General features: G+C 40.0%; 1 protein-coding gene across 1 annotated transcript; it reads right to left on the reverse strand.

The window, feature by feature from the left end:
• Nucleotides 1-7,589: 7,589 nt before the first annotated feature.
• On the reverse strand, nt 7,590-14,060 carry LOC137259586 (uncharacterized). The gene is made up of 2 exons (XM_067797206.1): nt 13,866-14,060; nt 7,590-8,198 (listed from the first exon to the last, which is right to left on the reverse strand). Exons 1-2 carry the CDS (start codon nt 14,058-14,060, stop codon nt 7,590-7,592), a joined length of 804 nt encoding a protein of 267 aa, XP_067653307.1.
• Between the last annotated feature and the right edge of the window lie 545 nt (nt 14,061-14,605).

A 14,605-nucleotide genomic window follows, 5' to 3' on the forward strand; every position in this document is an offset into this window, starting at 1 on the left:
AGGAGTCAAGGGATGCAACTGTTATAGCATGTTTTTAGAAATATTTTTGTCATAAGTGACAAATATTGATCTGTTATCTAGTGCTATATCTTTTTATTATTTATTAGATATATGTTTGATCCATATTTGTCTGAAAATAAAGCAGTGAATCTTATTGTATCTTTTGTTTTTCTTTATGTATACGTGATGATTGTACACAAACTCCTTATATTGTCTTTGCCAACCAGGAGTAACAAGAATGTTATATGCAATGACACACATTGAATGACTCCTGTGAACCCGAGTAAATGAAATGCTGCGGAAAGTTTTCTGGCAACAGAAACTCTGCGGAAACCTGATGGAGTCTTGGTAACTGAAACTCTGCGGAAACCTGATGGAGTCTTGGTGACTGAAACCCTGCGGAAACCTGATGGATCTCTAACTTAACTGAAACTCAACGGAAACTTGTTGGAGCATGGGTAACGGATACCGTGCGGAAACCCTTAGAAAGTGGGTAATTGACAGTTTCCGTCATTGCGGAAACTCAGTGTAAAAGAACGGAAACTCACTGGATTCTTGGTGGAAACTTAAGTTTCAGTCCACTTTCCATCAGGTTTCCGCACTGCGGAAACCAGGTTATTTTTGCTGTGATTCATTTCCGATAATAATTTATGCATTTTCAATGACGATTCAGCTACTTACCTACATCCAGCTACGGGAACGTATTCTTCCCTGGATATATCATTTGCCGACTCAAATTTATGTAATGAATTCGAATGGGAGGTGCATGATGACCTATGTGGGAGTGATCACTTCCCAACTATTCTTAAAGGCATTATCCCTGGGGATGATCCACCCTTATCCAGACAGAACTTCAAGAAGGCTGACTGGTCCTTTTATAAAACACTTTGTATTGATCATTTAAAACCTGATGTTTTGTAAACAGCGAAGATCCTATACAGCTGTTATCAGATATAATCAATAACATTGCTGACCAAACTATCCCCAAGTCCTCTGCAATTCCACACATTCGCAAACCATGGTTTATTAATGACTGTAAACAGGCCCGAAAGAGTAGGAGGAAAGCGGAAATGTATTTTCGCCGCCACCCTACAGTACATAATTTAGATAGAGTAAAAATTTTAAATGCCAAGGCTCGACGCACTTTTAAACAGAGTAAGCGTCTGTCTTGGAGGAACTATGTTTCCAAAATTAATTCCCGTACACCTATGTCTAAGGTGTGGAATATGATACAACGAATTAAGGGCAAAGGTTACTGTGCATCATCTGAAGGATGGTGACCGGTTATTAACTGATAAATCTGATATTGCCAACAAGCTTGGTGAAATTCTCGCCAAACATTCCTCTTCGTCCAATTACGTACCTGAATTTCAACACTACCAGAAACTGCAGGAGAAGAAGAGAATAATTTTACCTCAGACAATGGCGAAGGCTATAATGAATTATTTTCATTACATGAGCTACACACTGCCCTTGAGCAAGCTCATGATACAGCGTCAGGAGCTGATGGTATTCACTATCAGCTCCTGAAACATTTGCCCAAATCATGTTTGGAAACAATGCTAAATATTTTTTATTCAATATGGACTTCGGGAAATTTCCCGTCTTCTTGGCGTAATGCTATTGTAGTTCCTATTCCAAAACCTGGTTGGGATCATACTGATCCGTCGAATTACAGACCAATTTCTTTAACGAGTTGTGTCTGTAAAACCATGGAGCGTATGGTAAACAGTCGATTGACATGGTTTCTTGAAACTAACAACCTTATCACAAATATTCAGTGTGGTTTCAGGAAGAATCGCAGTACCATTGATCATTTGGTACGTTTAGAATCCTTTGTAAAAAATGCATTTATCAATAAGCAACATGCTGTATCGATCTTTATTGATCTCGAGAAAGCATACAATACCACCTGGAAGCATGGCATTTTAAAGGATTTACATGGTTACGGTTTAAGGGGTCGTTTACCTCTTTTTATATCGCAGTTTTTACAAGGCAGGCAATTTCAAGTCCGAGTAGGTTCTACCCTGTCTGATCATTACAATCAGGATCAGGGTGTTCCGCAAGGCAGCATTTTGTCTGTGACCTTATTTAGTATCAAGATCAACAGTTTATCCAAGGTTTTAAACGATTCAATAGATGGATCACTTTTCGTGGATGATTTTGATATTTCCTGTCGCGGTAAGAATATGCATACTATTGAACGGCAAATGCAATTATGTTTAAACAAAATAAATAAATGGTGTCTTGAGAATGGTTTTAAATTTTCTAAGACAAAAACCAATTGCATCCATTGCTGCCGTAAGTATAAACCACATAAGGACCCAGAATTATTTTTAAATGCCACTCCCATCAGAGTTGTTAAGGAGGCCAAGTTCTTAGGTTTGATTTTCGACTCTCATTTAACTTTTCTTCCGCATATCAAATCCTTGAAAACTAAATGCCTGAAGGCACTTGATCTATTGAAAGTTGTGTCAAACTCAAAATGGGGAGGGGATCAAGCTACTCTCCTGCACCTATACCGTTCACTTGTCCGTTCGAAGCTTGATTATGGCTCCATCATTTATGGTGGAGCCTGTAAAAGCAATCTAAAACTCCTTGATTCTATCCACCATCAAGGTCTGAGACTTTGTCTTGGGTCGCTCCGAACTTATCTTATTGACAGTCTCTATGTCGAAGCCGATGAACCATCTCTTACACAGCGCCGTATCAAATTAGCTTTACAATATATTACAAAACTATACTCTAACGAATCCAACCCTGCTTTTAACTGTGTTTTCGATCCTCTTTATGAGCATTTATACAACAAAAAGCCTTCTCTTGTTCCGCCTCTTGGGCACAGAATTAGACCATTCATTTCTGCTGCCGGCATTGAGCTGAAAAGTATAGCGCCTTTTTGTCTTCTTTCTTCTCCTCCTTGGCAATTAGTGAGGCCACAAGTTGACCTCACATTAACAAAGTTAAATCCTTATTTACAGATGGGTCCAAAGATGGTGGCACCGTTGCTTGTGCCACTGTCATTGGATCCACAACAATATCTTCTCGATTACCTGATAACAGCTCCATTTCCACTGCAGAAGCAAACGCAATATTAATGGCTCTTCAATATATTCAAAGACATCCTAATCATGTACAGTATATATTTTTTTCTGACTCTCTTTCTTGCCTTCATGCTATTAAAAATTTGTCTTGTAAACATCCACTTTTAATTGACATAATTGAATTGGATAATGACCTTGCAACTGGCCAGTGCGACATCGTCTTTTGTTGGTTACCCAGCCATGTAGGTATTTCTGGGAATGCAATGGCCGATCTTGCTGCTAAGGCTGCACTCAACAAATCTGTGACACCACTTCTTATTCCATACAGTGACTATAAAGCTAGCATTAGAACTTACATTCGTGATCTGATGCAAAAGAAGTGGGACACCCAAGTGGGTATAGGTATAAATAAATTACATGAAATAAAACCTTACATTGGTTACACTCACTTGGGCTGTCAGTCCAGATTTGAAGAGGTCATTACTTACATTCGTGATCTGATGCAAAAGAAGTGGGACACCCAAGTGGGTATAAATAAATTACATGAAATAAAACCTTATATTGGTTACACTCACCTGGGCTGTCAGTCCAGATTTGAAGAGGTCATTATGCGACGATGGCGCATTGGCCATATGCGTTACACCCACAGTTATTTACTAAAAGGCGATGATCCTCCGTTTTGTATCCCTTGTGATGAGAGAACCACGGTCAAGCATATCCTGCTTGACTGTGTTGAATTGTCCATCACAAGGGATAAATATTTTAATGTCAAAACAATGAAGGATCTTTTTAGCACAGTTAGTACTCATTTAATTTTTGGATTTTTAAAAGAAATTGATTTCATCATTGAATTTTGATTATTATGTTCTGAAGATAGCTGCATTTTAATTCATGGTAGTTTAGATTAGTAACGTGAATTGTTAGTGGCTGTATACTCAAAGGTACGGAAGCGCTGAAGGGACATGAGTATGAGAATTTTTTTAATATATATTTCGTGCGCACGAGATACTAAAATGTGCGCACGATATAATATAGCGTGCGCACGATATACGAAAGCGTGCGCACGTTATAATATAGCGTGCGCACGATATGACGGGAGAAGATTTTTTAAATCATATATCGTGCGCACGAGATACTATAGCGTGCGCACGATATACTAAATTGTGCGCACGAAATACTGATGCCTCGTGTCGTGTCAAAGCCATTTGAAACCATGTCAGTGTTGCAAGATTCAAACGGGAGTCAACAAGGTAAGTAAGTGATGATGTTATTTTGCTTTCTATATACATCCATTACAATACCATGTTTACACACTTTCGTTTGTCTTAACAGGGGTTCAATCCATAAAGCGACGGTATCAATAAAGCAATCGTAACATTGGACTCTCATGTCGCTACCATCACATCTTACATCCGAGGATATCGTACAGTACACAGATGCGCAATTCTATGCATGCTTGTTCTCTGTTGTGAGTATAAGCCTCAACAAGATAACCATTAGTGCATGTTTGTTTCAAATTTCAAATTTTCAGATTCCAAGCTGTGGGAATTCCTCAAGGAGCGGGATATTGCAGAAGAAGTTATTCAGCGAATGAAACAGAATAAGGTAGGAACCGAGACCGTAAATTTTCGACAGTTGAATCGAAGCACTAAAACAGGTTAGATAATGTATATGGTATGCATATCTGATATTAGTTATATGTGTAATAGTCACTACCTCAGGTGAGGCCCACATTAACATTTTACCAACTTTGTGCAACTGCGTAAATCAGCAGTAAGTTGTGTAGTGTAGTGATACCACTACAGTGCTGTAACCTTTTCACCATGTACTGAGAGAGGCTGCTAACTATAAGATTTATACATTTGCCAGTTCGTGCCTACCCTGAGGCATATCAAAACAAAAGTACCCGAAGTGGGAAATTCTTAAAACGCTAGTTTATACTCTTAATACTATTCTAAATGTGCTAACGTCCTTCGTTGACATTTTTTTTATAATTTAATTGTATAAATTATGAATTTAAAACTTTTTAAGTCATGGCATGGCTCAAATATTGCCAAGATGACAATGACTTTTAACTCACCCACTAAATCTTATCGCTACAGGCCAATTTACATTGATTATTGAACAACGATCATTGATACATTTTTGTTTGTGTTACAGTTAATTCACTTATATATTTCAGATTGATCAGAAAGTGTTGCTCTTAATGAGTGACGAGGATCTTTCACAACATTTACCTCTGTATGGCGATAGATTGGCGGTGAAAAACTTTTGTACTCGACAAAGTGGCACAGGTGGGAAAAGTAAAAGAAAAAAGCACCTTTTGAAGAAACTAAACAGGAGACTACACAAGCCGTTACCAGCCTCCGACAGTGAAAGTGAAAGCGAAAGTGAGAGCAGTGTACACATGGCAACGTCTAGAAGTAAATGGTCTGGGAACAGAAGTGCTGCAAAGTCCACGAGACGAATTGAACTTGGATGGTTACATTTGGACGAGAAAAATGAGACCTATAAGCAGGTTCGTTCCCAAACTGGAGGTGGTACTCGACATCTGATTGTTCACAAGACGACTACAGTCGGAGAACTGCGGCAACAGGCAATAGATTTGTTCTTTCCCGAGGGAAAATCAAAGAGAGGGTCTTTGGTGGATTTTCATGTTAGTATCAGGGACTTTAAATATGAAGAAGCTGACCCAAATGCAACCATCGAAACATTGTATGAGCGAAGCAAAATGCGAATACTGCGCTTCTATTTGACCACCACAGCCAAAGAGGCCAGTTCATCAGACGAACTACCAGACTTGAAACTGAAGAGGAGAGAGCCAAACACAAAACAAGATAAGGGAAAAGACGATGCAGAAAACGTGCCAGAGGTGGGCACTGAAATGATTATAGAATGTACAAGTGTTTTGGGCAGTCACAGTTTTGAAGGGATAGCATGTGGTTCACCTGCTGTAGATCCCCTGCCTGATCTTCATTGTACCGAGACACTCAGTTCGGATGGCAATTCAGACCCCATCGAGGTAGCCATTAATGATGATAGTGAAATACAGTTTGGACCATTCTCTCCAGAGTTTGGTGATGCCTCAGGATTCACGTTGGCCAACACATTCCCGCAGCAGAAAGTGATCATGAAAATTCACAGAGGACAATGTCTGAAGGAAATGATATCACATTTCCAAGATCCATCCATCCTGTCTACCGATTTATCGGTTGTTATGATATTACCGAATGGCAGTGAAGAATGGGTGCTGGCGATGGGATGCTCAAAGACTGCTTGTCTGAGTTTTGGAATGAGTTTTATGAAGTTTGTTGCACAGGGCATGAAGTTAAAGTACCTACTGTTCGACATGATTTTCAAGTTGAGGAATGGAGAGCTATTGCCAGAATTATTTATAAAGGCTGGCAAGCTGCTAACTACTTCCCAATTTACCTGAGTCCCGTAGCAATCGAAGAAGCAATGTTTGGTGGACATTTCTGCGACCTAACTAGAGCCTTTCTGACAACCCTTCCACCTCCAGATCGAAAAACCATCGAAACAGCCTTGGAAAACTTCTCATCTGTTGACAATGATGAGTTAATGGAAGTGTTTGATAACCTGCAATGTAGAACATTTGTTTCTAAAGAAAATGTTGTCAACATTGTTCAAGAGATTGCTCACAAAGAGCTGATGCAGAAGCCAAAGTATGTCATTGACTGTTGGACACACATTCTCCGGGACATGGGATCTGTAATGAGTCCACAAGACCTTACCAAGATCTACTCTGATCTTTTACCAACCCCCAGGAAAGTTGCCAAAATCCTTGTTCCTCCAGATGAGATGTCAGACACTGAAAGGGAAACAATGTCTCATCTCAAGCGTTTTGTTCGGAACATGAATTCTGATCAAGTCGAAAGATTTCTCAGATACTGTACAGGATCAAACATTATGCTGCAGCCGCCGGATGTTATTCAAATACGTTTTGTCGAGCTGACTGGGATAGCAAGGCGTCCAGTTGCACGTACATGTGGCCGCATCCTCGAACTTCCCTCCCGTTACGAGAGTTATACCGTCTTCAGATCAGAGTTTAAAAACATTCTCACAAGTGGTGTTTGGGTCATGGACATAGCCTAGGACGAGTTGGTCTCTGGTTTCCTATGTGTGATAGACACACTACACGTGCTCCATGTTCTGTTGATATGTTTCGTATTATGTTTGCTTACATTGGAAATGACACAGTATCTGTCGGTTTGCATACGTTAGGCGTCCAGTATGTCGTCCTTCGTACTTTTAGGTTGTGTTCCAGTTATGGCAGATACCGCCATTGCACCGATTAATGGTGTTACAGATTGATAAGCTGTCATAATCTGTATGTTACACTTTCTCACAGAAATTAGTTTCGTTTTTGTTTATCAACGCGTTGGTTTTGTGACAATAGAATTTGTTATTTTACCTTTGCGTAACAGAAAAAGAAATTAAGTTAAAAATAGCTGGGGTTTGTTTGATGTTACTAGATGTTCTTGTCGCCACTATTACATTACCCAAAGCTCAAATAATAATGTTGAAAAATCATATGATAAGAGGCTGTTGCCACGAGATAGTGTGTGTGTCTGTATGGAACCTTGACTCTGCATGGGACCCAGGCTCTGCATATGGAACCAAGACTCTGTATGGAACCTTGACTCTGTATGGAACCTGGAACCTTGACCCTGTATGGAACCTTGACTCTGTATGGAACCTGGAACCTTGACTCTGTATGGAACCTGGAACCTTGACCCTGTATGGAACCTTGACTCTGTATGGAACCTTGACCCTGTATGGAACCTTGACTCTGTATGGAACCTTGACCCTGTATGGAACCTTGACTCTGTATGGAACCTTGACTCTGTATGGAACCTTGACTCTGTATGGAACCTTGACCCTGTATGGAACCTTGACTCTGTATGGAACCTTGACTCTGTATGGAACCTGGAACCTTGACTCTGTATGGAACCTGGAACCTTGACCCTGTATGGAACCTTCACCCTGTATGGAACCTTGACTCTGTATGGAACCTTGACTCTGTATGGAACCTGGAACCTTGACCCTGTATGGAACCTTGACTCTGTATGGAACCTGGAACCTTGACCCTGTATGGAACCTTGACTCTGTATGAAACCTTGACTCTGCATATGGAACCTAGAATCTGTATGGAACCTGGATTCTGCATGGAACCAGGACTCTGTATGGAACCTTGACTCTGCAAGTCGTTATATACTGAGGCAAACAAATAAGGAATCACTTGAGAGCACAAGCACTTGCATCGCAAAGGTTTGAAGAAACCTGGAAAAATAATAGAAACACCTATGCTTTCATGTGATCCCTTATTTTTCCCTCGGTATACTGTGACACCTTTTTCCAAGACACTTTACCCACCATGATAATTTGCATGCTAATAGTTTTGACCTGTTTTGTGTGTCAGTTCAGGTTTGATAATAAACATGAAACTAAAGAAATGTTTTTTTAATTGTTTTGGAGATGATGCTGGCATCAAGCGGCTATATTTTGAACAATGGGTACTGAACAGTAGGCTTCAACACATTATACTACAGGTGCAAATCCTGTCTCATGGCCTCTCTAAGAAATGTGTACAAGGTTGCTGCTTTATATGGATCGTCCTGAAGTTCCAAGCCATGTTCATGCATGTATATCCTCGCCAGCTCGTAGACGTCGCCATCACATGGAACTTGGTTATGAGCAGTGCAGACATCTAGGCAGACATCTAAACGTTCAGTTTCGACCTCACAAATATAATCTCTTGTGAAGTAGATTTCGGGAAGGGAGTACAGTATGTCTGGCCTTCCACCTACACCATTCCTGGAAGGACGTATGCGATGCGCGTTCCACACTCTCTGGACTTCCGTCAACTCAGCCTGCTCAAAAGTAACATTGCATTTAAAGTGATAGTGGCAAAGCAAGACTAGTTATTCAGGTTGTAATGCATTTCTCAATAGAACGTAAACTATGCCGGCACATGTAATATTATAGTTAGCGTTTTAGATTATGTTACGTTACAAACATTGCCATATTAGTCAGATACAGATACACATTTCCCAGGTTTATCATGTACAGGATGAATATCATGTTACAAATATTTACTTTCAGGATATGAAGAAAGCAGAACTGGATCAAACTCTTGTCCAGCATATCTCCTGTGAAATGCCCATCAGCTTTCATCTCTTCAAACAGGTTCATCCAAAACTGTATGTTCTGTCTTCTCAGAATGCCCCACCAACACTCAATTCTTTGATTATGCTGGCTTGTTCCAAAGACGTAGCTCACGTGACGATCACCTGTATTTTCTCGTAGGAATTTCTGTAAAACGGCAACTGTTCGATTTTCAGTCCCCATGTCACTGCGGATGCATACAGGAGCTCCATTGGCCTCAATAACAGCATTTATGTAATATCCGGCAATAACCTTTGGGTCACTGTTTGTTTTAGCAACTTCCAACCAGATTATTTTACGGGAAAACCCATCAATACAGGCATTAATGCACAAATCATAAGGTGTTAATTTGTCATAGGAATCCAAATGCCACATGAAGTTTGGGCCATGTGTGGAATATGTACGTCTCCGGAGTCTCCCTCTTCGACGTATCTCCACACCCTCAGGATCTATCAGCCTTTGCAAGGTTCGCACAGTTGCTTGTTTGACAACTAGTCCTGACTGGATGCATTTTTGATGCATCCAACGATAGCCATGCATCTGTCCAGACAACTGTAACTGGTTCCCCATGAAGTCATATACATCCAGGATGTCAGTATAGTGTTTACGCCGAAACAATCCCATTTGTGTCAATAACCTTTTCAAATGTCGCTCAGAGATTATTATCCTGTGCCTTTTGGCCAGGAGAGATGTTATCTCCTGGTAGGTAAAACCGAGATGAAAATATACACGTATTATATCAGACCTGACATCCTCCATGTCTCCCGTGCCTGTTCGCAGGTGTGCTTCACTTTGGTGTCCTGTATCAAGCACTTTGGTATCCTTATCATGCCTTGAATGAACCACCTCGTATGCACATGCACAAGGTATTTAATATGTCGTGCCCACGACATAACATATCGTGCGCACGCTTTGCTAAATCGAGCGCACAATATGCTATATCGTGCGCACGCTTTGTTAAAGCGTGCGCACACTATATCATATCGTGCGCACGCTATGTAAAATCGTGCGCACGCTTTGTTAAATCGTGCGCACGTTTTGTTAAATCGTGCGCACTCTATACTATACCGTATAGTATCTCGTGCGCACGATTTAACATTTAAAAACACGTGTCTCCTTTCATTTTGTGCGCACGCTATGTTACATAGTGCGCACGCTTTATTATATCGTGCGCACGCTTTATCATATCGTGCGCACGCTTTGGTATATCGTGCGCACGCTATATTATATCGTGCGCACGTTTTCGTATAACGTGCGCACGCTTTCGTAAATCGTGTGCACGCTACATTATATCATGCGCACGCTATATATTAACAAAAATTCTCATACTCATGTCCCTTCAGCGCTTCCGTACAAAGGGGGTTGAAGTACCGTAAAATTATTGTCCTGAGAGGGTATGTAAGTCCCAAAACATTTCATGTACGTTTAGACTTCCACTGTTTTTAATCGTAGTATATGTGTACTTTTAATTTTTGGCTAGATGTGACTAAATTGCTAACAGCTGGGGGGATGGTGTAAATCCTACTACGGTCCATGCAGGTAGCAAAAGTAATGTAAGTCCCCACGGCCCCTAGTATTGTGATCTACCTTCAGTTGTTGGCAATCTGTAGCCTGATTTTATGTTGTATTGTCCGAATAGTGATACTAGTTTTAATTTTCCACACTAGTTTTAATCCCAATTGTGATATTCTAGTTATTTTACTGTCCCTCGTTGACAGGTTTGTATAGTATCCATATATTTCATTTCAGTCTTTAACGTTCTCGTCACGATATGGCTGAGATATTGCCGATGTGACGTTAAATATTAACTCACTCACTTAAAAGTAATCTTCAGACCGTCGTTGTCCGTCTGTCCCTGCACATTGCATTGACTCTATGCAGTTTGTATATCCCTCCTTTTTCTGATATTCGACAATCGGAACTTCAAAATCTATATGGTCAGCTCCCTAAGCCATGTCTAAGTATGGTGACCTCAACGGACACAACCCGCACTGGGGGAGTGACCGCACTAATTCTAAAGGTAAAATCCTTGAGGACTTCATATCCGATAATAATTTATGTCTTTTCAATAATGATTCAGCCACTTATTTAGATCCAGCTACGGGAACATATTCTTCCCTGGATCTGTCACTTGCTGATTCCAGCTTATACATGTAATTTGAGTGGATGCTCCACGATGACCTATGTGGGAGTGGTCATTTTCCCTCCATTCTCAAAACAATCAGCCCAGGTGATAATCCACCTATATCACGACAGAACTATGCCAAGGCTGATTGGTCATTATATAAGACTATATGTACTGATCACTTAAACATGATGTCTTAGCGAACAGCGAAGATCCTATACATTTATTTTCAGACATACTAAACACCATTGCTGACCAAGCTATACCAAAGTCCACTGCAGTTCCACATATTTGAAAACCATGATTTAATAATGAATGTAAACAGCCCAGAAAGCTTAGGAGGAAAGCAGAAAATATTTCCGCAAACATCCTACAGTCCATAATTTAGACAGTGTTAAAATATCAAATGCCAAGTCTTTGAAGGGCATTTAGAGGTGAAATGCATAAGGAAGAAGATTTTATGGATGTCAACTTCTTTATATGAGAACACAACGTTCTCATATAAATCTTCTTCCTTATCAAATGCCACGGCTCGACGCACCTTCAAACAGAATAAGCGTCAGTCTTGGAGGAACTATATTTCCAAAATAAACTCACGTGCACCTAACCGATAACCTTATCACAAATATTCAACGTGGTTCCAGGAAAAACCGTAGCACCATTGATCATTTGGTACGTTTAGAAAGCCTTTGTTAAAATTGCTATAGTCAATAAACAACATGATGTATCATTTTTTTTTTGATCTTGAGAAAGCATATGATACCACCTGGAAGCACGGCATTTTGAAGGATCTACATGATCTTGGTTTGAGAGGGCGTTTGCCTCATTCTATATCACAGTTTCTATAAGACCGGTCAATTTCAAGTCCGAGTGGGTACACCCCTGTCTGACCATTATAATCAGGATCAGGGTGTTCCACAAGGCAGAAAAATATGCATACTATTGAACGGCAACTACTGGGCTGTCAGTCCAGATTTGGCCACACAAGATATACACATAAATATTTACTCCAAAGGATCCTCCTTTTTGCATCCCTTGTGATGAAATAATCACAGTCAAGCATGTCCTACTTCACTTTGTTGAGTATTTTTGTTGAGTATATCAGTATTTTAATTCACGAACTATGAAAGATCTTCTTTACTAATACCAGCTCTCATTTAATAATTGTTTTCTTAAAAGAATTAGATTTGTAAATAAGTAAATATTTTATTATTGTAGTCTAGATTAATAACTGAGATTGTTAGTGGCTGTACCTTCGAGGGGGGTTGAAGTATTGTAAAATTATTGTCCTCCTGAGAGGGTAACATAAGTCCAAAACTTTCTATGTAAATTTAGTACGACCAAACTTTTAATCGCAGTATATTTGTTGTTTTTAATACTGACTAAATTTCAGTATTATCACCAATGGCTGAGGGATGGCGTAAATCCATCTGGAGGTAGCAAAGGTACTGTAAGTCCCCATGATCCCCAGTATGGTGATCTACCTTCAGTTGTTGGCGATCTACAGCCCGTATTTTATATTGTATTGTCCAAATAGTGGTATTTGTTATAACTCTCCACACTAGTTTTAATTGTAACTGTTACTGTACTTTAACGACAGGTTTTTTATAATGTATGCATATTTCATTGCAATATCAAAATGTTCTCGTCCCGATATGGCTGAAATATTGCCGATGTGACGTTAAATATTAACTCACTCACTCACCGTTACCAAGTAAAAGATAATAAACATATGCAGAAGGGGAACTTTATACATGGCAGGGATTTGAGATAATACAACAAAGGGGGTTGATGTATAGTGTGTTGGCATGAAGTTTGTGGTGAGAGGATATGACGAAGCCATTAGGCAAGGGTGGGCTATTCTTGATTAGGTTCAATTAGTTGATCGTAAGCCGTAGAGATGTAATGGCTTTCATCCTCATAATACCAACTTCCAAAATCCCACTTCATATAAGAACCAATACAATACGTATCGTATTACTGTATAACTTTACCTAAGCTGTTGTAAGGCCATTAGTTCAACATGGTGCGAAAAAGAAAACTTTCCGAACATGTATTTTTGGACCTATCTCAGTATATGTCAGTACAGAACATTTCATGGCCGATACCCATTGGTGAATAGTTTACACCCGGCATAGTATTGGCCGAATCTAGACATAATAACTAGATCATTTATATCATGGACGTTTTTTTTCCAATTTGGGCCAAATGAAACTGTTTAATACAGATATACTATGGGCCTTATCACAATAGATATCAAAATAAAAATGCTATTTTAGGTTTCCCAAACCACACACTCAGATATAGAGTTTCTGTATCAAATGTGAGACAAGGACTTTATTTCAATATGTTCCTGTACACTTTCAGTATGCGTGTGTACACAGAGGAACTCTCTCTCTCTCTCATTAAAACCACATTAAACCCCCATCTTGGAGGAAACATATAGCCACAAAACAGATGCAGGAACCATCCCGACGAAAATTATAAACCAGCATGACAGAAACATAACTTACACTCTGATGATTCTTTGGACTGGTACTGGATTCACTCGTCTCCTCGGTCTTCTTGGATTCCTCACATGTTCGAAGACAAGATGCAAATATGAAGGAGTTTCCAATACATTCAGATTGGCACAACTTCATGTCAACATTTCTGACAACGACAGATCTGCTCTTCGTCTTCTCTGTCAACTGAAGTCCACATTTCATTGTGCTGCACGTGGAAATCAGAACTATTAGGTAAACAGTTGATCTTAAAATAGCCTTCCGGCCGTCACTTGAACACAACAGCAACATCATGAAGTGTACCCAGTAGACGGCAGACTCCAAACACTGACTTGAAGACTACTGGAGGCACGTACATCCTGACTGGAGGACAACAGGAGGCACCTAAACGCTGATTGGAGGACAAGTGGGGGTGGCTACACACTGACTTAAGCCGACTGGAGGCAGCTAAACAAATGGTAGGACTTACATCATCACAGAATGAAGTACTTAGTCTGTGCCAACGCGAGATTTTCCATAGAACAATAGTGAATGGGCAGCAATCATTGAATTAAAATCAGCAAGACTATGTACCTAACTCAACCGCTTAAAGGTCTACATCAACGACATGAGCGATGCATCAGAGTAAACATATCCGTTTTTATGTAGCTGGGCAATTTGTTACAGTTTAAAGCCCCTTGCTTACCTCAACACCCTTAACGTCCCAACACAAGTAATAGTCCTGTTATCTACGCCATGCATTCAGTACA

Source organism: Haliotis asinina, chromosome 13, assembly GCF_037392515.1.
Source record: "Haliotis asinina isolate JCU_RB_2024 chromosome 13, JCU_Hal_asi_v2, whole genome shotgun sequence".
NCBI classification, from domain to species: Eukaryota; Metazoa; Mollusca; class Gastropoda; order Lepetellida; family Haliotidae; genus Haliotis; species Haliotis asinina.